The 26,229-nt window shown below is 42.9% G+C and overlaps 1 protein-coding gene across 1 annotated transcript in view; it reads right to left on the bottom strand.

Moving 5' to 3' along the window:
- Positions 1–2,775: 2,775 nt before the first annotated feature.
- EFNB2 (ephrin B2) overlaps positions 2,776–26,229 on the bottom strand; it is a 41,452-nt gene continuing 17,998 nt past the window's right edge. Inside the window, exons 2-5 of the mRNA XM_028111996.2 lie at positions 21,876–22,159; positions 6,609–6,701; positions 5,760–5,873; positions 2,776–4,460 (exon numbers count right to left, since the gene is read on the bottom strand). Coding sequence (XP_027967797.1) covers positions 4,072–4,460; positions 5,760–5,873; positions 6,609–6,701; positions 21,876–22,159 — 880 coding nt within the window. The 3' untranslated portion in view covers positions 2,776–4,071. The remainder of the gene's footprint in view (positions 4,461–5,759; positions 5,874–6,608; positions 6,702–21,875; positions 22,160–26,229) is intronic.

The raw sequence follows: 26,229 nt of genomic DNA on the forward strand, positions 1-26,229 counted from the left end.
CACCAACCTTTCTTTAGGACAAGTACGTCAGGAAGATGCCACCGAGATCTCTGCTTCTAAAACCAGCCTTTCATGGGAACCTCTGGGGTGAGGGGTGGGGGTGGGGTTGAAACCTACCAATTCTTCACCTGGCTGGGGCTGTACTCTGCAGCAAGTCAGTCTGGCCTGGAGCATCTGGCTCCTGGGTTGGGGGCCTTTCTCAACCCCACCACACCTGAAGTACCTCCCTCCTAAGGATGATCTCATCAGTGTTAAAGTTTGACAGAGAACATTGGACTTTTTTCCTTCCTCCTGGGATTATTCCATGAAGAACAACGAAGCGGTCTACGGCAAACTGCTCTGCTTGAATGGAAACTGGATCAATCTGGAATTAAGTGTTGAGATAACAGAAGTGCGTCTCCTTCCTTTTCCTCTCTCACCTGAATGAGGTCACGGCTCAGACGGTGTGATCCAGGTGAAACTAGAGATGCTTTCTGGTTAGGACGCTTACTTAGGACTTGATGAAACCTTACGATAAAATATTTGTGAAATGTGAGTTCGAGTTTTATGGGGAAACCAATGGGCTTCGTGGCCCTTTGCGAGATTAACAATCACATTACGTGCATGCCCTGATTTGAAAAATGGGCACAAAAATGCCCATGGGCAGAAGGTCCCGGATAACCGTAATTATAGAGAAAACAGAGTAGAGAAGCAAATTAAAATAACAAGCAAAAAGGAAAGAAAAAAGAAAAGAAAAAAAGAGGGAAAGGAAAAAACTTTGAAGGCACTTTTTCCATAGGAAAAAAATATTTTATTTTTTTAAGAACAAATTCAGTTTGAAACAGACGTGGAATGTGACCTCACGGGTTTCGTTTCTGGGGGCTGACTGCAACGTGGAAGTAAAGCGGACTGAAAACCTAGCACAGGCTATTAAAACAAAACGAATAAAGAAAAAATATTTATAACTCAAGCATAATACTGTGTTACTTACAAATTGGACAACGAAATTTTAAATAAATATCCATGGTACATAATTACGGCACAAATATGCAGCAATTTGGCAACCTTTTATACCATTTTTTCCTCATTACAGTGCAAAGGGGGGAATGACACTGCCGTTTAACAAGCTGTAGCTAAATACATTGCAAAATTCAGATTTTATACAAAACATCTTGCTTAGACTTTATAAAAAACCAACATTGCTCTATATACACAATCTGGGTAAGAAAAGCCATTTCTGTCTTGTTTCCATGTGTATTTTTATTAAAAAGGTGAATAAGGCTACTGTAACACCCCAAATCCATATACAGTAAAATCTGAACCTATTTACAGCATCTTCACTTAAACATTATGGTGCAAATTCCAAAGTCAGGTGACTAGGGATGATAATACAAGCAAGGCATTTACAGTAACTTTTCCAAAGCTGAACCAACTTCAAATAAAGGGACCGTTGGTAGATTGTCATATTCTGCACCAGACACAAAACAGACGCACAGAACACTTTTCAATTGGTTGCAGGTAACTCTTCATCAACTCATCTGATTTCACAGTTTAGCATAGAACCAAAATGTAGCCAACCGATGAGACACACATTTGATTTCATTAAAATCAGACCATTTCCCATTTTTCCCCTTGCCCCTCTCCCCCATCCTAAAGGTTAATTTTTGATGGCTCACAAGAAAATCTTGTATGGATGCACGTAAAGGAGAGGGTAGGGTGCTGGAAAGAATCACATATGTACTGTGGCTGGTCGCCATGACAACCCTCCACAGACCTATGATATATATAATATATACTGCAGATATATATTATACATATATGTACACATGTATACCACTCACCCACTCACACATACACACACGCACTTTGGACCAACATCATTTTCAGGTTCAGGAAATAGAGAAGGAATAATTTTCTGTGACAACTCATTTTTGCAGGTATTTACTGGAGGTTTGAGAACCTTAAAATGCTGTTGCTACATTTCTTTTTCCTCCCAATGCAGAAAGCAAAGTGTTACCATGGTAACGGGACTATGTTAAAGATGTCTATTTTGCATAGCACATAAAAAGTAGGTTTCCTGTTTACTCGTTTTGTTTCCCAGAAGGGAGGGGACGAAGGGCCTGGGAGGGGGAGGGGGAAGAGCGGAGGGGGCCGGAGCTGAACTTGCCGCCACAGCCCCTCCACGTGACCCGGTGGGTGTCAGCGAACACTTGAGCCGTAAGGCAAGGGGAAACACGACACAGAGAAGAAATGCCCGGACATCTTGCCACTGTTCAATATATGGTGCGGTCACGTCCATTTCCTGGTGTTTGGGGCTTGCATTTCCTAGTCTAGGTTCCGTGAGATGCCTTCAGAGGACTGGGTTATTTTTGTATTTACTCTCGTTATTGTTATTTGGGGAGTGATGATGTTTTTCCCAGAAGTAGCTGTCCAATTTTTCTTTTTTAAGCACTGAGCGTTGGGACCACGCAATTGCCACGAGTGAATTTCACATCCTCTGGTGTGATTTGTGTGCAATCTTAAAATATATATTAGTAAAAATCTTTCACTTTCTACCCCTTGTGTTCTCTATACCTATTATAAATACGTGCTATCTTCCTTCTCCCCCTTGACATCATCGATTTCCGGCTTAAGGACTCGAAGAGGTTCGCCGTGTGCTTCACCTAGACACAGAGCAGCCGCGCTGTGGCCTCGCTCAGTAGCCCTCCCTGGGCCAGCACAGCACCTCCCAAAACCAAAGTGTCGGGGAGGCTCCAGGGGGGAGGGGGGCGGGGCAGGTGCACTGGGGGGGGAGGGGGCGGGGAATCTGACCTACCTTTTATATAAGAGAATTCCTCAATAACATCAATGATGATGGAATTACAGCCTGTTTGACCTTTGGCTTTTCAACTTCTAGGTCAGATTTGGCTCTCTGCTATTCTCCTAAATGCTTTCCCTGTGTTTAATAAAATGTGATCAGTATAGCAGCTGAGTCTGCTTTAAACATCATCCAAAGCAGACCGACTCTCCTACAGCTTCGAAGCTGTACATCTTATTGCCAGTACCACAACAGTCCTGCCCAAATCTGTCATCAGCGGCCCACTGCCCCCTTCCCTCCTGGCCTGTTCCTCTCCCAGCAATGCCCCTTTGTTCTCCCCAGCCAAGAGGGACTCTGGTTTTCCTGCACGTTGCCATGTGATCAGAGCGGATTCCTTCAAAGGCACCCTCCTCCACTGCGAGTGGTGTTGTTGCGTCTCCTACTTGCCTCTTAAAATCTCAGCCAAACCAAAGTGCTGTGCTACCTAATTGGGTTCTCCCCCACCCGACTCTGCTTCGGAGGCAGCGGCGTTGAACTGCATTTGCAGACAGCCCTTTTCCCTGGCCCGCCCCCTTCCACGAACTCCTCGTCTTCCACGGCTGCCAGCCCAGCCTGGCGTCTGGCTGCAAGGCTCCTTATTAGCAAACACAACTTCGAGAAGCATATTACCCATTCCGCTGTAGCTGTGGTTGCAGGTGCGTGGAGCAGGAGACCCCCCCAACGTGAGTGTTCCAGCAGTGATGCAGAGTGTGGAGGGGGAGCCAGAGAACGGCAGGGGGTGTGTGTGTGGGGGGGTGCCACGGTGAGGACTGGAAGCTGGACCTCTTGCAAGCCTCCCCCAGCCCGAGGTCTGTGTGTCAAGTCCGGACGCTCCTCGGGAGGGCCGCCCGAGGCAGAGACCGCATTTCCGGGCACGGCGGCCCGGGACACCTGCCCGGGAGGCTCCCACGCCTCGCCCGGCTCCCCCCGTCCAGGCGCTCCATCTCCCTCGGCTCCCCGCAGGCCTGAGTGCCGCACATGGCTTGGAGGTGGAGGGGTGGGAGGCGAGCGCTGCAGTCGCAGCGGGCCCCCGCCCTGCGCCCGGCTCCCGGCTGCCGGCGAGCGTCTGTCTCCACCACGGCCGGGGCGCTACAGACGAGGTAAGCTGTCCAACTCAACGGGGCTCTTCCGAGAAGCGGCGTTCCCGCTCCCCCGCTGTGCTCCAGTCCAGTCGAGGCACAGGGGGTCATCAAACCCTCCTCGGGCGGCAGCGGGTCAGGAAGTTTCCTCCGGGAAAGCCAAGGCACCGCCGAGTCTCAGACCTTGTAGTAAATGTTGGCCGGGCTCTGGGGGGGCATCTCCTGGACTATGTACACGGGGTGCCCGTAGTCCCCGCTGACCTTCTCGTAGTGGGGGCAGAACACACTGTCCGCAGTCCGCAGCGGGATGATAATGTCACTGGGCTCCGAGCCGTTGTTGTTGCCGCCGCGCTTGGGGGTGGCCAGCGTGCTGAGCGACAGCGTGGCCGTGTGCTGCGGCGAGTGCTTCCTGTGCCTCCGCCGGTACTTGAGCAGGAGGACCACCAGCGTGATGATGATGACGATGAAGATGATGCATCCTGAAGCAATCCCTGCGAATAAGGCCACTTCGGAACCGAGGATATTGTTCCCGGAATGTCCGGCGCTGCTGCCATCCGTGCTTGACCCTGCCAGGCGGGGAGACACAAGGGGCAGAAGGGTCACTGCGGGGCCCCAGGCGCGGCCGGCGGGGAGCCAAGCCACCCCAAACGCACAGGCAGCCACCCGCCCGCGCCAGAGCCGAGGGCTGCGCAGCCCCCACGTCAGGACAGTTGACCCTGGGTGGGCCTTGCTGGCGCCTCGCAGCCACACGCGCCACGGTCCCTCCACGGCGGGAACGGGCGGGGACACACGCAGGAAGCGGCCCCTTGCTCTCCCGCCTTCCTCCCTGGGCGCTGGCTCCGTGGGAATCTCAAACCGCCTGCACTCTGAACAGACAGGCACCGCGGCCCGAGCACGCCCGGACTGCTGGGGCCTGGGAAAACGCTCAACTCCTACCTCGTTTGTATTATTTGATTTACACCTAAAATATATTTGGAAGGTGGCAGAAACTCTCACACTGAACAGGCTGCCAACCCAAATGTTAAGCACGAAAAAAAAAAATCGCCTGGCATCATTATATGATCCATTTATCAGTTTGTCACAAGAATTTGACACATCTTGTCATTGAAAGTTAGAAATAACAACTTTCCTCCTTGACGCTTGGAGAGGGGGGGGGATATCGCTGCAGGTGCTAAACTCACACGACTACCAACCAGGCGCACAGACCCCGGGTACAAAACGGCGGAGGTCTGCCCAGCAACCGCCACATAAAAATTTCATTAGCGTGCAAACAAATACGTAGCTATCTGTTCAAGGACTGTTAAGAAAATGAAGTTAAATGACAGCCAACTTTCTCTGGTATTCTAAACTGTGGCCCAGGATCCGTCTGGTATTTTATTTTACACTGAAAATGTGAAAAAAAATTTCAGCGGTATAACCACCTGAAAAATGTGGCATTATGCAATATTTCAAGATGCTGCCACCTAAAATGTAGAAAGCGGATCAATCGGGCTCTTTGTGGATTAGATATAATTAGAGGAGGGATTAGAACATTAATTATATATACATTAACATCAGCTCTAAACTAGTGTTGCAACCGGCACGATTAAGTGTCACCAATAAAAATAACTTTGGTCTGAGTGGTGCTCATAATTGGCACCTACATCTGATGAATTCTACTCCTCTGAATGTGAACCTTTCGTGGGAATGAGTTATTTTGTTCTGACTGAGTAATTAATGACAACCAACTGAGAGCAAAGATTACCGACTCCAGGAACTACAAGTTAACCCAAGTGGTATCTAAGTGCTCGGACTCTGTTCTACCTCTTGGGACCCAAGGCGCCCGGGGCACACAGACCTATCCACACACACTCATGCTGCTATACCTGGATTTGGTTTGACAAAGGGACTTGTTGTTGAACTTCTTCCATTTGTACCGGCTTCTAGTTCTGGGCGTCGTGTTGGATCATTATGCCTGGTTGACCCAGCGGAACTTGCATCTATATGAGAAAGAATAGATTACTTACAGCCCAGGCGTCTAATGAGATCTAGCTCTAGGAGCTTTTGGATATATATCTCAAGAGGCATAAATAGCAATGAACGTAAGATTCTTTATGCAAAGTACTGTGACATACAAGAATATAATTTTCCTTTTAAAACAAAACGGTTATACTAGTTATTTCAGAGGTTTAGATTGTGAGGCCATCTGTGCAAACTATAGGGATTCTTGCATTTGGCAGGCAGAGCATTGCAGATGACATTTCAATTTAAACGAGCAAGTTGATTGACTACTATACCAATTTCTAATTAGAAGAATAATTCTGCACAATCGGTTATCTGTATGTGAAAAGGCTCAGTGAACTAAAGTCTTCTGTAGGTAAGATGCAGAAATGGGCAAAATGGCAGAAACTTACTTTTCACTCTGGATATCTTAACTTTTGAATCAAAGAGGCCTTTCGTTTTTAAGAAGAAAAAAGAGTGCATATATACGTATATACACTATATGGCAATGGACATCGTACCTGGCTGACCTTAACTTTTAGAGGAATCTCCAATAAAAGAAGTGTGTTACATTGACTTGAGGCAATCTGTCAGTGGCTCAAGGTACAGAGAAAGGTCTGCTTTCAAAACTAAGCTACGAGGGATTGAAGGCAGGCATTAACAGCACCGGCGCCGTACTCGCTGGGGGCCGAACCAGATTACAGTGGCTTCATGAAGCAGCAGATGGTCTTTACCTTGTCCAACTTTCATGAGGATCTTCATGGCTCTTGTCTGGCACACCCCTCCCTCCTGGTTATCCAGGCCCTCCAAAGACCCATTTGATGTAGCTGATTAAAAATAAAATGGACAAAACAAAAAAATAAAGAAAAATCAGGAAATCAATAAGCCAAGTTTACATGAACATGAAATGTCTGAAAACAATTTGAAAAATAAGAATTCACTCTTAGTCACAAGTTTTCTGAAAGTATGGAATGCTGAAGGCCAAACATAAGAAAAAAACAGAAAAGAAAGAAAAATGGAGACTGTCAACACTGGTGCACATATGCTATCTGGTTTCAAGCTTACTTAAGCGCTTTCTCCTTCCTTCAGAACCAACTGATTTAGTAGGTAGTCCACATACATAAAAGGGACAGCATCTTCCAAAAAGCTTACTGACTATTTCAGGGTCAAAGTCAAAAGAGCAAAAGAGTTAATACAGTCACTTTAAAACATGGTAATCATCCCACAACACCTGCTTCCTCAACTACAGATTTCCTGCTTCAAGAACAATTAGCTTGATGCTCCCCGTTTGCCAAGCATCCAAGTTCGGTAAACACTAAATGAGGAGACTCCCACACCCCCTTCTCCTTCTTTCCCCAGCCTTGTTTGAGACGAAGAAGGCAGCCAAGATTCAGGTCTTCAAATTCTGAAGTTTCTCTCCATCGTTTTGTACTGGACCAGAAATAGCAAGTGTGTTCTTATTACCGAGACGGACCTCGGGCAAACCCTTCAACCAAGCTACCTGCTAGAAGACAGCTTGACCGACAGAGGGGACCACACATGTCCTCTGCTTGGTCAGGGCCCCGCGGCAACAACCCTGGGGTATGTGGGGAGGACGTCCTGGGGCCACTGGCCTCCTGTTCACCAGCTTGATTAGCTTCCCCCTTCAAGAGGGAGGGGGAGGAAGAGGAGAAAGGGCAGAGCATTTGACCATTTTCAGTACTTTTTTTTAAAAACAGCCTATGCTCTCCTCTACTGAAACACACTGCCCTTCTGTCTCCTTAGGATGGTGTGTCCTCTGAATAGCATTGTAACTAAAGCTGCGAGAAGACAGGCTGCCAGGTACTTCACTGAGGAAGAGGATTTAAGTTACAGGTCAAGTTCCAGAAGAGAAAAGAAGGTGGAGAGTGCTAGACATTTTCATTCCTCCAAAGTTCAAGGGGCAAGGAACAGAAGTGTTTCATATACGTTTCTGCGCTGTTAAGTCATTCTCTACTTGGATTATCAAAGGCTTGTCTACTAACACTGTACTTTGCAAGGCACGGAAACAGGGACAGCATTTCTGGTAAAAGTAAATCCGAGGACATTGTTTTAATGGGTTGTTTTCCAAATGGCAAACAAGGACTTCGTGCACGCATAGAAATATGCACGCTACAGATAATTATATTAGCTGCAAAATAACGCACTTACTTACTTGTCTTTGTGTCCTTGAGTTACCAACTTTTACTTTCACTGTTCTCCTTAAGAACAATGGCTGCTTCTCGTGTGTATAAGTATCTCTTTGCTTATCTGAGTGTTTCCTTAAAGTTTACAGTCTTACAACCACACCTCCCTCCTCTTGCTGATGCTGGCACTGAGTTTCTGCTGGGAAATGGGCAACACTGCCATAATAATTTTGGGGGGTAAAAAGTAGACAGTATCTTCTGGTAGATTGTTGAGAAAATATCCGGCAGAGGCGTTAAAACAAATACCTATAAACTTTATATGTCTCTGTGAATCGAATAAAATCTGTTTTTCTCCCCATTTTTCCATCTGCTTTCCCTTTTCCCTCTAGACAGGTTCCTAAATTTCGAAGTGTCTTTTCCTCCTAAAGGCATAAAACAGTGTGGCTATCGATGACCAGGCACCATTTTGGGGAGCGCTATAATCTTCACTTAGTTATTTCAAGTTTTCTCAGTTGCTCTTTCTCAAAAATTAGGTTAAGTTCTCATGTAGAAAAATGCAGAAAGCTGAGGTCTTTATTTGGCCAATGGCTTCAAAAGTTTAGTTTACTTAATTCAAATGGAATCTCCATGTTTTCTAAGTCATATGGGCAGAAATGTGCCCACATGCAAAAGTGCACCCAAATGCAGTCAAATGACTTAACTTTTTCTGGCTAACAGCTTAACAAATATGTTAAAAATAAGATCTGAAGGGTCATGCACAGAAGAGGGGGAGGGTACAGAGGTTTGTTTATCTTAACCTTGAGGTAATAAGGTCAAAGATTCAGATCTAAAAGGAAAAAAATAAGAGAATGAATACCAGAAAGGGTAAGACAAGGTAAAGAAGTGTCCCCTGGGGAACAGAATTCAAAAGTGCTGACTGCTTCTCCTTCATCAGTTTGGAAGCAAGCACAGAGGTGCGTGTCATTTGGGTGATTCTTTTTCTTTTGATTTTAATTTGTGGTCGACGCCCTTTCTGAATATCAATGCTTTCATGCTGAGCTCCTTTTGGTTTACCCCAAATTTTGTCCAAATAACCCCCCAACGTAAAGAACTCAAAAGTATTCAAATAAACTGCAATCTGTAATTGAGATTACCCACAGACTCTAAGATGGGAGGAGAATTCTGCAGCAGGAGAACGAACCTGCTTTGCATCTTTATCAGTTGAAACTTTTTTGTTCCTTGGGTGAGGGGAAAAAAGCCTTCTGGCCCCGAGTTGCACAGAGGGAAATGGAAGCTTGTGCCTTGGTAGGGTTCTTGGGGTTCTTGGACACCAGAGGCTGCTGTTGGTTGGGAGGGGGTGGGGGTGAAGGGGGAGGGTGGGCCAGGAGGCAGAACGCTGTGATGTGCATTCCAGACTCTGCTTCATTGCCCTTTAAGTCAACTTGGGAGCAGCAAAGGTTACTGGGAGATACTGAAAAATTCATTACTACTGTTAACATGGCATCCCCAATACCTGGTTGCCTAAGAAGGGGATAAACTATATAATACAGCGAGATGTTCTGCCATGGAAAGATTTTTGCCCCACCCTCCGTTAGAAATGACCTGAGCGGTCACAGAAAACCCGGCTTTCAGATGCCAGCAACCAACAGAAACTTCAGACAGTAAACTTCGGAGCAAGTCTAAAATAATTTAGAGGGACTCGAACTTATTTTGATGCCGTAATGAAAATTAACCTCACTCTTCCTACCATACCTCCTCATCAGGGAGTGTAGGGAGTGTGGTTCTCAGTGCTGAGGTGCCCCTGAGGCCCTCCTTGCCTTGACCAAGGACCCTGACAAGCGTCCCATCCTGACTGCCCCTCCTTATGGCGGTGAGCTTTGAAATAAAGCCACAAGATTAAAGTCTGATTTCTGCCGTAACACCCAGTCACCAAGAAGCTTTAAAAAACAGGCTTAGCAACTGACTTTGAGAAACAACAAGAAATTGCTAATGCTTTGGGATAAAAATCTAATTCCATTTCAGGAGACAATGTTGCAATATTTTTATTGTTCATTTGAATGTATTAGGAATTTTTAACTTAGAGAAAGATTAAAAATAAATTGTTACCTCATTATACTTCGTTTTTTTCTTTGTCTCTCTCTGCCGGCATTAGCTAATGCCACCACAATTACAGTATTACTAAATGGATGAAATTGCATTTAATCACTTAGAGACAGGAAAAAATAACACTGTTGTACCTAAGCTTTTGGTGCCCAGACATTTTTTTTCCCCTTGGCCTAGAGGAAAAAAAATAGACTTTATAAAATTAAAAATTACTAGAAAAGTTTCTCCATCCAGTTAGAAAATAGGCTTAATAAAGATACATGGGCATTTTATGGCCTGCTTTTAAAAGCTTCTGCTTCGGGGATCTAATTGCATGTCCTAAGTATACTGAAATCACTAGATTGCTCCCCTGAGGCCTGATTTTCAGTGGGTGGAGATCATTGCTCAGCAAAAAAGTACCCTGAGTTCACACTCTCGCCTGAGAGTTCTTCACATCTGAAAACTGCACCAGCCAACATCTGTGGTTGCCCGTGAATTTGCACACGGACTTAAACTTAGCTGCAGTTCTGACTCACTGGCAATCCTACGCTGGTTATCAGAGCAGGGAAAAGAGAACCAGTGAATAAAACAGACTAAAAGGGCAAGAATCTTTTCTGGCTGTGTTTTCTAGACTGTGCCCACGGAGAGGAAGTAACAGTGCATTTTAACCTGGCTTCTTCTTGATTGTTATTGCCCTGCACCCAGGGGGCTACGCAGCAGCATTGGATTTGGGCTGTTTTCAGTCTATCACATTCGGGAACACTGTGCTAATCAGATGGAGAATTCGCTGCTGGGTTTGTGCAGATATACGAGCCTCATTCAAAAAGAGGTCAGGAATGAGGGCAGCACAAAAAAATTCTCCAGGATAATATATAGCTTCACTATGAAGCTATGAAGGAAAATTCTTGGTTATGCTGGAAAGGATGAAAAACACACTGCTACTCTGGAGGGTATTTCAAACTATTTTAAAATGTAGCTTGTTGGGATGGGGCGGGTGATTGACAGACACTCAAAAGCAAATATTTTTATCCACTTCATCAAAGCAGTCGACCAAAGAGAGATAGGTAATAAGCTATATAGGACCATTAAAGCGACAGAGTTCAGTTGTCTGCTAGGAATAAAAACCATAATTTATATAAAGCTACACGGGACAAATTTGTCTTATTTAATTGTGAAACAAACAGCATTTTATGACAATTCTCTATCACTGTCATCCTCCCTGTACTCTTCCACCATGTCAGGATATGCTGGCCCTCCTACTTTTGATTTCTTCGGGCCAGTTTTCCCACACATCGGTCTCTCGCCTTCAGCTCAACACAGACTCAGAAGAACCAGAAGCCTATCACCTGACAAACTGAGGAACTAAAAGAAGCAGAATCAAGTGAGACACATGGAAAATGAAGCCGTGAGATTCAAATAAGCATGGCACACAAACTAGGTTACTGCCTTCCAGCAGGGCTAGCAACTCTCGGAGTGTCTAAAGGAAAAGAAAAAGAAAGAAAAGAAAAAAAAGATGGAATGAGATCTGCAAGTTTGGAAAACAAGGAGCCTGATAAAAATGTAATCAGTTACTGTGAACATACAACCCAGGAAACTAAGATCTATCTCCTTAACCCCCTGACATCAATTCATATTCACAATGTGGACTACGGGAAACAGGGACTCAGTCTCCAGATCTCAATGCAGATTTAATGCCTTGAGGATGAAGAGTATCCTCTCCACATACTGAGGAGAAAGATTCCAAACATGGAGACGATAATGTTCACTGAATGCCAAAAATAAATGCCTTTTTCTGTAATTAATAAAAACTCCTGAGACAGAAACAGCTGTATAATGTGCCAAAAGGAGGAGGGAAAATTCACTTCTAGCTTCTTTTTATGTGTTTTTCTTTGTGGACTTACAGTGTAAGAGATGAAGAATGTGTCATCGTGAGTTTCCAAGGGCCTTGTTATTTTTGTTTGGCAGGATGTTAAAAAAAAATTCACCCTTATTTCAAAGCACATGGCATTTCATCCCATAACACCAAATTTACCTTGTCTTTGCTATATAAACACTTCTTAAAATGGCCTCAATTTGAAAAAGGAAACATACAAAGGGAGATATTTTCAAAGTGAAATATAGATTCACAAAAAGGTTTTGTTTTTGTTTTGTTTTGTTTTAATCCCTATTTGACAAGATAGCTCTTGCTGGCATTTGATTAACTGATTTCAGTGTGTGGGGAATAGGTCACAGTTTAAACACTGTATAAGGGACTAGTGAGGTAGAGTGTGTGTGTTTCTCACCTAAGGAAACATTGTTCCAGTATGATAAGAAGAATCACTTGAATTAAAACCACATCACTATGGTTGTGTTTTGAAATTTTAAAGCAGTAAATCATGCATTAAGAATTAATAACTGGCGTAGCCCCAGTGACTTCTACACAACACAATTAGTTTCTCTGCTAGACAGAACGATTTGGAAAAATGAATTTAAAAATGGAGTTACAATTTAGACCTTCTAAATTAGTTACATTCTAGTATTAAAATGTGAGTAAAGATACTAGTATCTTTCTAGTTGCATTCTAGTATTAAAATGTGAGTAAAGATACCAGGTATCAAATATAAATGGATGCTCTTGAATAAAAGAGTGTAATTTAATTTCCTCAGTTTCAAAGGTTCATCATGAACACTGATAGGATATTCCACTGACAGCTCAGAAATAAGAGGAGGTGTAACAACCCTGAAGCAGTTTGGCCAACTGTCTTTGTGCATTTACTGAAAGATCTAATGACACATATTACTCTGCCACTTTATGTTAATTTGGGGGAAGGCAGCGGGAGACAACAGGATACTATGCAGAAGTGCCAGTATATTCACTCTATCTCCTATTTCATAGATCCCATGAGACTTGAACATTGAGGGAGGTCAACCTACTGAGAGAACAGTAACAATATAAAGTAACAGTCACCACATCTAGAGCATAAAAATTCTATCACTGCTTACTCATAAAATCTTATAGCCATCAAGAACTGTACACAAAGATGCAGTTCGTGACAATCATTAAAGATGCTAAGAACCATAGTTACCTTTGAAACACAGTCCTGAAGGATCACTGATTACATACAACCAGGCTGAAAAGGATGGGGTAAGAAGCGTTGACTGTGTGTGCATGCATGTGCGTGTGGGTGTGCGTGCATGAGCATGCACGTGTACACACAGGGAATACATGTCAATGAAAGATCTACCCTCCAGGCTCTAGCAGTGCAGTGACATTTTTCAGAGAAAGATCAAACAGTCCTAGCAATAAATGACCAGCCCCTTTTTTCTTTCACTAGAGGCATGCTAACCACATGAGATTGATTACGGAGTGGTTTCCTCTGTTTCCCCTGAAAATACTGCTTGCAAAGCCTTAGTGTCTTGATTCCTAAGGAATTCTGTTGAGGGAAAACACTCGTTTCTAAGATTTTATGGCTAAAAGTTAGGATGATTTATGCAGGTGGAATCTTCCAGTAGGTAAAAAAAAAAATTGCAAAAAGATCTCATTAAAAAAAGTTTTCATCTAGTATGCTTTAAGGGAATTTATCTTATTGTTACAGCAATTCAGACAAAATTAACATCCTGACCATGCGATAGTCAACAGTAAAAGAACAATTACCTTTCGGCATGAGAGTCAACCTCAATATGGGCCAAAATCTACTAAAAGGAATTAGGTTTTAAAAATAGGTGGCTAGATGACTTCGATACAATGACCAAACTCATGTTAAAAAAAAAAAAAATCACAGCAAGAATGATGTAAGAGGTCTAAAGATAAAACGTTATTCCCTATTGTCTATATTAGCCTTACTTAAACATTCAGATTTGTAAAACTGAGGCTTCCTGGTCAAGAGACAGTGATAATATCTCATGGTAACATTCTGAACCATGAAGAAGCATGTGCTGGAGTGAATTATTTCTAGCACACGATCCACTGCCCACTCCTGGCTTTTTAAGTCTTAATTATTAAAATATCCGTGCGGAGATATGGAAATGCCTAGATAGCAAAGGGTTGGAGTAAAAAGTTCATGGCGGGGAGGGCGCCCATCCCATAACTTCTTGCTCATTCTACTGTCACTAATCGCATGCAATGATATTAATGGTCCAGTAATTGGGCATCTGCAGCACTGAAGTGGAAAATACCCATCTGAGGCTGAGTTCATCTCTGGGTGGTAAGACTTCACTAGTGACTGAATTAATGTTTGCTGACAGTTTCGCATAGAACACTGCAGAGGAGAAAATGCGCCACTGTCCACGGCATGAGAGTTTAGATGGACGTGATGTTATTTGCTTTGACCATCCAGAGACCAGTGGTAACCCCAATAAAGTGTCCTGTCTGAATGTGCCCTACACATGAACCTTATTCCATTCAGGGGACATGTTCTATTCTCTAGGAATCCAGAGCAATTTTCCACATGTTTGCTTCAATAAAAGAATACCTTCATCTCCTTGTTGAACCTCAGAAACGATGAAACCGGGGCTACATCACTAATGCAAAAAGCCATTTTCAAAGCAGAACTCTTGTTAGTAACACACAGCCTGGGCCCCCCTGCAACGTCATCAATCATGCTCGTGCCCAACGTGCTGCCCGCCCACCCACCCATCCATCCGTCTGTCCATCCATCCGCCTATCCATCCGCCCATCCATCCATCCACCTCAACCGTAGCACTTGTATTTGACTAAGGAAATCTGAAGTCTCATTGTCTCAGTTTGTATATTTGAAAAATTGAACATTTTGATAATTTTACTATTAGCAACTTCCCGTTGAGGGGCTTGAAGGACTTGATAACTTTTTAAAACTGCACAGTAGCATGTCTTAGTAAGACACAGCATTGATGAAAAGATCTAAAAATAAAGAGGAAATGTGAAAGACCTGACATGCTGCTATTACAGCCCCCTTCCCTGCTGACCCTTTCTCCCTTCCACCTGCTCCTGTAGGATTTTCTGAATTCAGCTCTGGGGACTACGACTGAAGTCAGTTCTAGGTTACACGATATAAAACAGGGCGCTGGCCCAACACGTTTGGACAAGCCCAGAGATCATTAGGTGTCTGACCTGTGTGAGCTTCTTCATACTGCTACGTATGTTCTGTGTGTACACGTAAGAGTCTACACTGTCACTGTGGAAGTGGGTGAGGCATGCATGTATGCACACTCCCTTTACTACACCACGCATGGGACGAACACGTATGTACACGACCTTTTGTCTCACGAGGTATGCCTCTGTATGCTTGCTGACCCAGGGGCACCATCACAGGCTGAAGATGCTGGTCTAAGGGTCCCCTAGCCCTGGCTGGAGTCTTGACTCTTGTGTTTCATGGCAGGGTGAACCGTACATGTACCATTTAGGAACTACTCAGACTTTCTAAGTTCTCCTGTTCTCAGAGTGATACAAATTTCTCTACCACCTGTTTTTGAGACTGCAAAGTGACACAGAGTATGTGAGGCCATAACACTTCCCTTTTTAAGTGATCAAACACCTAGTCTGGAATCTCAGAATTTTAGGAACAAATGTGTGACTCTTAAGAACTACATAAATAAGTTTACTCAAAGTGATCTTTTTATGTCTGTCTATGCCTCTTGGCTATTTTTTTTTAAAGTGCTTTATTTTGCTTTAAGTGTTGATCTTCAAGGTGAATATTTAAAGGCTATTAAGAAAGAAACTCACTCTCGCTCAGTCTCTAGTATTATTTGATTATTTATAAGGCTAAGTAAATACAGGCACTAGAGATATTAACATGTATTTTATGAAACTGTAAAGGCAGTTTTACTCTGGGCAATCTGTAAAGAACTCCTTTTTTAAGGAATCAGTCATCTTATTCTTTCCTTGGTGACTTTTGGGAATAAGGAAGAGTGTTCACAGGATTCTCACTACTGCCCAGGTGACACCACTGGATGTGGACAGAGCCAGAAGTTTCTCAGTCCAATCGCCAGTTAAGCAGAAGCTGAGACTTTGTAACTTAAGTGTAAAGAATGTAAGTTTTATTCATTATGAAATTGAACCAGGAGTCTTACTGATACACTCTGAAAGAGCCTTCAGTATCGTCAGAGGAGGATTTCACATTATGTTAAAAAATAATAGAAACACCACTTCTAATTATCAGACTAATGAAACGTTCTTTCCCAGCTAGTCTCAGTGACAAGGCGACCCTGACACACTTTTTCTTTTCTCTAGGAGAATACTTACACTACATTAGGATGCTGCTGAAATTATCAATAAAAATACAGTGTTTCCTTTGTGTGCGGGGGAACTGAGAAAAAGCTCTGGCAAGGTTGGTGAAATGACAAGTGGGGAAATGATTATATGTACAGAACACTCCTCCCGGTCTGTCTCTTTTGGGTCTTACAGAGGATCTGCTAACAAGCTCGGGCAATTCCACCAACAAAAAGATACATAAATGCATGTTTCTTGGTAAAGAAAGCCTAAGGACAAAAGAACTTTTATAACACTCCAAGAAGACAAAGAGCAGAGATCTTATAATTAAGTTATGCAGCATTACTGAAACTTGTAAACTCTCTGGAGTTTCATTTTAGGGATGGTGTGCAAATACATTACACTTTGTGAGTACATCTTCCCCGCCCGCTAGCTTGTAGGAAGGCATCGCTTTGCCCTTGGTCTTCCGCCTCACACGTTCTGCTCCAAGGGGACCCCTTCGTTGTACTTATTAGGAGCCAACCTTGGAAATGAGCACTTGACACGTAACACCCATTTAAACTCTATCAACCTGCAAAGCTGATACTGATACTATGCCCAGTTCACAGATGAAGAGCTCAAGACAGAGGCTGGGGAAGTTACTTGTTGAAGGGCATTCAAGAACCCTGGTCTGTCTGACTCCAGACTCCCACCTACCACACTCATCTGTCACCCCAAGTGGTGTGTGTAGATAATCCTCCAGACACCCAAGAATCTGATGGACATTCCATTACAAAGATGACAGTTGTAGGTTAGAAATAAAAATGTGTTTAAATGCTGGAATTTGGCAATTCTATACAAGGTCTAAAACATAAATCCTCACCCCAAAGTCAGAGACAGAAGTGACAGGCTGATACTGTCCTATCACTAAACTTAAGGGAAATGTAGCACACAAATTAATTCATGACAGAAAACCCATAATCATTACACAGGACACACATTCTTATATATCTGAAAAGAAACCTACATGTGAAAGGATATTCAAAAGCTCCCACAACTATTTTGCTGAGGAGAGGTTAAGGTACATCCACTATATTTCATGCCAGTTATCATACTTACTTCCTGAAATAAGTAAATTGGAAACACAAAAGGAAAACAAACCCAAAAGGAAAACACACCTAAGTAAATAAATTTAAAAATATATATGTATATACATATATATTTAACAAAAATGCAGGAAATGGAATCTGTGGTTCCTCTGTTTTGATTCTTGAAGAATAGTATTTTGTTATATTTGTATGCAAGCATTTTAATTTATTTTGCAATTTGCTCAGAAGTGAAGGTTATGCCTAAGAAACAGCAAAGCAAAGCTGACTGTGGAGGCTTCCAATTTCATGTGGTCTGATTTTTTTAAAAAATTGCTTTAGAGAACTAAACCAACGGCCTAGGAAATCGTGACTCAGTCAAACTCATTGACTACTCCTCAAGGAAGACTTTCCCAAGACCAAGAAAGGGACGGGCAGCTTGGAAAGGCCCACTGTGCATACGGCAGGGTGTACATAAAAGGACAACCTTTAATCAAACAATTGTTAGAAATGATGACTTTCAGACCATTCCACAAGTCCAAGTCTTGGCTATGGATCTGAGGTAAAACATCGTAAAAGTTACATGAGGCTACACTGGGAGGGGCCTTGTGCCCATGGCCTTCTCTGTCACACAGCTCTGCTGTGGCCACTGTTCACTTGAAAAGTATCAAAACAATGGCACTCATTTTTCATCCATCTCTGACTCACATAATTTTGGTAGAGTGATGAAAACTTCTTTGTAGGTATTTTGCAAGCTTCCATGCTGAGGTTGGATAACCAACCTACAGAACCTTCATAAGGCTGGACGTTGCAAAGGGCCAACATGCCAAAATTGCTGACTCATTCACCACTGGGTGATCGTCTCTCAAAGAAATTGTAAACCACGCACAGAAAGTGTCTACAAGAAAAGTCAATGACACAAATACGGATGAAGGCTGAGAACACAGGAATGCTCTCCTCCTATTAACTAGAGTGTTTACTGAGATAGAGCTTCCTTTGAAAATGGGGACTTGAGAACAGATAGTTATTTTCATCAACTTTAAAAACTTTTAAAGACTATAAACATAACTATAGGTTATATACAATGCTTACTATGCTTTTAAGGCAATTAAGAATCTGAATGTCATAAAGAACAGAGGGGCTTTTTCAGACCAAATGGCACTAACAAACATCCTTACTTTTGGATCATTTAAGATTAGGAGATTTGATGTTGCAAATCAGGCCTAAGGCTAATTACTGAAATAGGTCACTTGAAAAAGTCAATTCTAAACATTAAGGAAACCCACATATATCATTTTGCCACATGTCAAAGCAAATAATCATCTACGAGAAGAACTAATGAGGAAGCGTATCATTTTGTCATGTCATTTCCTAAGGGAATTTAGTGGGTACTTGGTAGGTTTAAAAATACACTTGCAATTAAAAGTTAATATTTACTTCCAAAACTCCAAAGTCCGATGACTATATTCTAAAAATCTGGTAACACTGTAAATCAAATTAAACGTCTTTGGAGAATTCATAGCAGATCCCACCCATTTCAATTGGAGAAGAGACACACTAACCAGAAATCCTACACGGGATGTATATATCCAACCATGAAATGGTTTGGAACTGCAGACCACCATCACTGGCCGTAACAACAGCAATGATAAAAGAACTTTCTAGAAGTCAAAATTCAAAGAGATAAAGTGACTTTCTCCTTAAGCACAGGCAACGGGACTAGACCCGAGGTCTCCGGGCTGCTAGCCCAGTGCTCCTGGAATCAGTTTACCTGGGGAATTATCCAACACCTGGGCCGTCCACTGACAAACTGGACTGTTCCCCTTGGGGGCAGGTAGCACTACTCCACACCATCACTTCTCTGGTTCCTGCCCGTGACAAGGAACCAGCACACAGTGATGACGATGTTGATACCCATACTCTTAGCACTGAAGGTGCTTAGACAATGGAGATTCGGAGTTGGATCCACGCCGTACTGCCGCATCTCCCAAACCAACATTATTAACGGTCTCAAAGTGAACTGAGGACCTGAGGTGTTCAAAATACATTTGTGAATCTGAGAGCTCTCCGTTACGCCATCTTGAATGGTACTCTTTCAAGTCAAGTGTGACTCTGGGGTGTATGTGAGTGATCGTGTGATGTGGAAATCGGCGACTTTTAAAAATCTTGGAATTCTCGAAGAAGCAAGAATGGAAAGTCAGCATTCACTTTTTAAACTATTTTAAAATGTGTTCTGCTCGTCTGTCTTCTTTCGAGGGAAAGCTGTCTATTAATGAGCGCTGCTGGCCGGGGGCGGGCGTGAGGAATGAGCTTCTGGCTTTTCCGAGGTTTCTGCAGTGTCTTCCCATGTCTGTGATGCGACAGAATTGCTCAGGGGTCTGGTGACAGTGTCCCTGGTTCCTGGCCAGCCTCGGAGCCCTGGACACTCACCCGGCCAGCAGTGTTCCAACAGCCTCTCACTGCTTCACACTCGAAACCTTTAGCTCTATTTTAAGAAAGAGTCTTTTATCCCAGGCTACCACGAGGTTTTACACAGTAAATCGCCACTCTGAGACGAGTTCTGGAGGCCAAGGGAGCTCGGCTACCTGTTACTGAAACTAATAATGAGTTTTTTTAAGAGATGCCAGTACTGTATAGATTAGTATTATAACTATAAATTAAATCATGCTTCTAAATACGCACCTGTCACGTATGGATGCCATGTAGTTGCTAAATGCTCACTCTGTTACACACAAAGGTGTTGCTATCAAGTGCAGAGCGTTTGCATTCCTGTATCCTACCTCAGACCGCAGGCTCAACCCACCATGCTTCCTGAAACCCTGCTTGCGCTCAGGGGGGACGCAGATTGTACAAAGCCATCTTCATGAAGTGAAGTCATAAATGAAAATAAGAGGACAGAATCTGGGTCTGGGGGCTTATCTCCAGGGAGGAGCCGGCTCGTGGACTTGGGCGGTACACACGGTTCTAGGGACAGACTGAGCAGGGCAGGTGCAGTAGGTGCTCTAGAGCGCCCCCCTCAGGCACTGTGCGTGCTCTCCCCCACCTACCCAGGGGGGCACAGCCTTCTGTGGGAATTCATCAGGTCCCTGCACTACACGTTAGTGTCCTTGGCAAACAGTCTTGCTTAAAAGGTCTTTAAAATAAATAAATAAGCAAACCACTAGGCTTCTAATAGCTCCATTGATTTCACCTAATAACTATTTTCTATTTTCAAAGATTTCTCATCATTTTGTATACTTTACCACCCTGCCTCCTTGTTTCATCCCTCAGAATGCTCTTATTTTCATTTTATGATAATTAGTCCTTTAAATCTATAATTTACCACTTTCCCTTTCTCTGTGGTACTGACTCTTGCTAAGCCACTCTGTGTCAAGTTGGCTTCAAAACAGGTTTTCAGTCCCTGGTGTTTCAGGTTTGCAGCAAGGACGAGATAATTAGACAGCTATGACCATCTTTGTTTTAATGACTAATGTAGTAAAAACAGTATATAATTGAGTACTAAATAAGTATTCGGTGAATTCCTGACTTTGCACTCTCAAGAGCGGCCAGAAGGCTGAGAAAGCCATTTCCACTGGATCACCAAGAGATGGGAGAGCCATTTCCATGGATCACCAAGAGATGGGATTGGATCACCAGGAGAGAGCAGTTCTGCATCTGCTGACGAACTGAAGCCCGTGGTAACAAACGCATGCACACTCCAGCCCAGTTATGGGCATAGTTTTACACCAAAGGAACTAAGAAAAAATATTTCATTGCTTGAGTGATATAATCACTCAGACTGCACTCTGACAAAACCCTGGGCCTGGAACAATCCTACCTTTGTGCCCACATACTGTTTGCTCCTAATGGGCATGTGCTTGGATGCGAGCACCCTTTGCCTTCACAGCCTTCTGAAGGGAGCAGTAACTCAGATGTGACCCGAAGGATATCTAGTACCTGTTTCCTGCAACAATGTGTCATATTATCATGTAGATGGAAGAAAAAGGTAATTCACTGAACAAATCCAGGTTTTCTGTCTTATTCTTCTAAATCTGGTTTTAACACGCAATGTGTAATTCTGGATTGCCTGTAACCCCCCATCCTCTGAATCTATGAGCTCCTCAAGGAAAGGGTACCATTACACCCCCTTGTTCACTGTTGAATCCCTAGCACTTATGGTTTCTGGCATAAAGTAAATACTAAATTACTAAATGCGTGAGTGAACATATGGATGGATGGATAGATGGATGGGTGAAGAGAGAAGTCATCGCACAAGATTTACCTATGAGATCTCACCAATGGTGCTTAAAAATGTTTTTGTCAGTAGAGATGCTGAGTATATTCATAAATATCCATTTATTTCAATACTATAAAAACTCTAGGAGGCTCTTTCCTCTTTGGGTATTTATATTACCGAGTACTATTGGTACAGGGTCCCTCATTCAATTAAGGTTTCTTAAAAAAAAAGGACAATTTTCAGCAAAGACTCTCACCAAATTATTCGCCACAGTAATAATTTAAAAAATTGATACAAACCTATTTAGCTTATTCTAATTTCTACAAGATAAATGAATAGAATTATACTTACATATAATGTAATAATCTCTGTTCTTCTGAAATTCTAGACCCCAGAGGTTAGGGCTGAACTCTTGAAACTTGATAGTGAATTTTACATCTTGGTCTGGTCTGGCACAGTTGAGAAGAGGGGTATTTTCCTTCTTAATAGTGCATCGGTCTGCTTGGTCTTTATCAACCATATAAACTTTATAATATTCATACTGGCCAACAGTTTTAGAGTCCACTTTGGGGCAAATAATATCCAATTTGTCTCCTATCTGTGGGTATAGTACCAGTCCTTGTCCAGGTAGAAATCTAAAAAGCATAAAATAAAAAAAAAAAAGCCATTGAGTTGATAAAAATTAACAATATCAATGATAATTACAATATAGCCAATGTCAATAATTCCAAAGTACAACTATATAAATCCACATTTGTATTTGTCAAAAGTATCTTAGTTCAGATCAAGATGGGATGAATGTATTTGGGAACTAAGCTTTAAAGAAAAAAGAAAAAAGAAAGAAAGAAACCGCTCTCCTTACTCTATGCAACAGGATCAGTCAACCTCCTGACACTCCATTCTACCACCCCCTCACTTGTAATATTTCAGTACTCCTTTGTATAACTTCACAATAACTTTTCCTAGGTGGTGAGTCAGACCTTCACACCTGTTTTTTTTTTTTTTTTTTTTAACCATCGGCAGCTTTGGTTTATTGGGCATGCCATAGAAATATGGCGTCAATTCCAGAGAAGAGTGGGTGTGCTAATACTTTGTTGTCCTGTTAGTTTCCATTTGCTGTTGATGTTAATTAACAGGCAAGTTTCATCAAGAATGTTTCAAATTACTTATCATAATTAGTCAGTCACTGATCAGACAATGGGTTTTTTATTACACTGAACAAAAGAAATGTCTTACAAACCCATAAAAGATAACCAGAAATAATTCCCTGTCGTATTGATTCAGCTGCAAGATGAAGAGTCCCCATAGTGCAAGGACAGCAACTACTGTCCCAGCTCCACAAACCTTTTTTTCTGCCTTGAGATGTATTTACTCCAATTAATTCTTAGAAGCAAATCTTTAGAACTAAGACAACTGATACAATATCCCCTTAACGCTTACAGCTAAAAGCTTCCCTCCTCTCTTTTCTCCTTCTTGGCTTGCCATGCTGCTGAAAGATCTTTCTTAATGGAGAGTTTCTCTGAGAAACTGAAACAAGAGCTTTCTAATGAACATCCATCTACAAGTGCTAACACTAACAGCACACTCAGAAACCCCATCTCGTTCCTCCCTCCCTCGGTAAGCAGCCAAGCCTGCAGGCTCATTAAAATATTAAAGCCCAAGAACAAAGCATCACATCTGAATCCTTCCAATCCAATCCTTTATTTAACCAGGGAAGCCCACCAGCCATGACAATTAATGGGTCATAATTCACTGAGAGAGCGAGCAAGGGAGCTCCTGGATGATGGGGCACCCCCAATTTCAAGCACAGACTGAGGAAACGGGTTGTGATTTATGCTAATGAATGGTATTAATTTTCTGAAAAGTGCAGGAGGTTGTTATGAACCATCACAGAACATAACAAATTATAGTACAGATTTATATTAAAAACCAATACTCTTTATGGCAGAAAAAAATGCATGCTGCACAGTGGTTTGTCTTCTTCTTTGGGAATGTGTCATTTATAATCCCAGAGAGTGTGGTCCCCCCGCTTTTTTTCCCTGAGCTCCTTTAGCAAGGACATAAGACATTTCATTGACAGACAGACAGAAAGAAAGAAAGAAGGGAAGGAAAGAAAAGTGAACAAGAATCATTTAACAAAATATTTCTCAAAATGAATTTTTTTATAACAATGACAAATTTCAGTCAAGTGTGCACCCTTCAAGTCTTTTCTAAAACTTTTGACAAATGAAGACCACCCCTAGTGAGAGCCTCTCTGTGACTTTCTTGGCCATTCATACAATTTTCTGGGGAGATGCTTTGAAAATTCAACCCCCAGCCTCCACCTCCCGAGTGCCAGCATAGTCTCTGTAGGCAATTCTGTCTTTCTTGCAGGTAAAACACAACTCTGGGTTCTGGGGAATAGACTGAAGGGCTGAATCAGAATGTCTGTGGATGAAGCTTTGTCGCCTTCACTCCTGCCCCTCAGAGTAATTCTATGTGTCCTTTGGGTTAAGAAGTGGGGGCAGGATGCCTGGCGGTCGGTATGAAGGAAGTGTGGTGACTATTACACTGCTCACCTTCCTAATACAACCTTTTCCTCATGTTTTATTCCTTGACCGTCTCAGGAAATCTTCTCTGCCTCCAAGAACCAGAGGCCAATTCCTGCCTGGGGGGCCCACCCTATGCCACACATTTTCGATCCTAAGTCTGCTCCTTTGGGAGCTGGTACAGAGCAAGCAGCGCGCATTAGCCGTGTCAGAAGTGTTCCTAAACCACAGCTGAGGTCTGCAGCCTGCAGGCCTGTGTCTGCCTCCTCTCAAAGCTCTGGTCTTCACAAGCACCAACTTTTACTTTGGACCATTTCTCCAGGGGCTTGCCCAGGCACTAGAGATCAGGATCCTTAGCTGCCAGATGGACCCATTTTCTTGTGCATCCAGTCAATTTCCTTAAGGTAATGCATCGGACCTGCCCACTCCCTCTCAGCCGCGGACGATGTCTGCGTATCTCAGAACTCTCCCACATCACACCCCATGTGTCTGGCTCACTAAGCTCTTTCTTCATTCAAAATGCTCCCTAGATCCTGTTTCCTTCATGAGAGGGTTTTTGTCTTGTCCCCCCCTCCCCCACCCCCCCCCCGGCCCCGGCCGCTTAACCAAAGGATCATGGGAGATTTCCACCCCGCCGTGTAAACAACTGCTTATGACTGTCTCTTCACTCACCAAATCTGAGTAACAGCTTCTGCTGCCACTGCTGACAGGGCTGAGGTCAGGAACCTCCCACACATGGGCCAGTCTGGCTAGGAGGACCACCATGTTTTAGACTATACTTTCAGAAGGCACAAATCATGTAAAAAGTGGTAACTGTCAGGGATGGGGGAGTGATGGATGGGGAGGGTAAGCCAAGGGATGGCTTAGCAAAATGAGAGGGAAGAGGAGAAATCTCGAATTTCAATAAGCATATTTGATATGCTCATAAAAACTCACTATTCCAAATGCCTCAAGAAGTGTCTGTTTGCTTTTCAGAATACATTTTGGCAAAGAGTAAGGCAAGGATTTGATCCTTTTCCCTGAAAAAATAATTGTTTCAAGAATTCCTTAAAAAAAGACCCAGCACTTGAGTGCTTTAAAGGTTTACTTAAGCATATATATGTATATACACACAAAAGATATATATATACATATTTATATGTAACCTGGTTTACATATATACAATATGATTTACATATAATGCATATAAAAATATATAATATATATAAACAAACACGCATATGTAAACTGGTTAGCACACCAGTCATTCAATTGATGAGATTATAGTTTCTCAGCGGATAAAGAGTGTGGCTGAGCGGAGAGCCTGAATCATGAATTTCTTGCCTACATTACCACTGTGCACAGTCAAGCCCCCAAAACCCCTTTGCTCCCCAGGAACCCTGTTTCTAAGGCAACATGAGAGCAAAAAGAGAGTCAAGAGAGTATAGTAACTAAAGCAAACCTATTTTGTGGCAGACGCTCTGAGTGACAGAAGCGTAAAGGGCTTGTGGTCAGAAGTGTACTGTCTAGCTCCCTGAGGGCAGGCAGATCCCATGTGTCTAGTTCAATGCTGAATGCCCAAGGGCTGACATATGGTAAATGCTCAATAAATAATGTACTCATTGAAAAAATATGAAAGAACAAATGGAAGGGAAGATATACACCAATAAATTTAAGTCAAATTACGTGTCATAGACTATTTGCAGATTATAGGCATGGACGAATTCTGTAGACAGGACCACCTAGTGTTGGGAAGACAGGGGTGTGCTGGGGGAGCAGGGATGAGATTTCTAAGACATCATTGCAGGCATGATGGGTGTTTCTGGAGAGCAAGGAGCAGTGCAGACAGAGCTTTTGACCCATTCTCTGGAAGGATCTGGGAGTACGGCAGTCTTCCACAATCCCTTCCTATCTAAAATGCAAGGCAGTTAGCCCCTCCAGAACCAATAATAACAAACGCAAGGCTGCTTTTGAGAACGTACTCTCAGCTAAGCGCTGATCGAAGCCCCTTCCACCACATTGTCTTGATTTAATCACTGCACACGTACGAAACATGCAAAACAGATGAAGCCCCGCTGTGCCAAACAGGAGACACGACAGGAAAAGCCCCCTTTCTTTGCACACTTTTCAGTTCTCACTGCATCACATTAGAGCATAAATCTGGTTTTGTGAAATGCAATTTTTTTCTAAATTGAGCT

The sequence above is a fragment of the Eumetopias jubatus genome, unplaced genomic scaffold, assembly GCF_037043125.1.
Source record: "Eumetopias jubatus isolate StellerSeaLion01/CBP00866 unplaced genomic scaffold, mEumJub1_p1.0 scaffold_3, whole genome shotgun sequence".
Classification (NCBI taxonomy): Eukaryota; Metazoa; Chordata; class Mammalia; order Carnivora; family Otariidae; genus Eumetopias; species Eumetopias jubatus.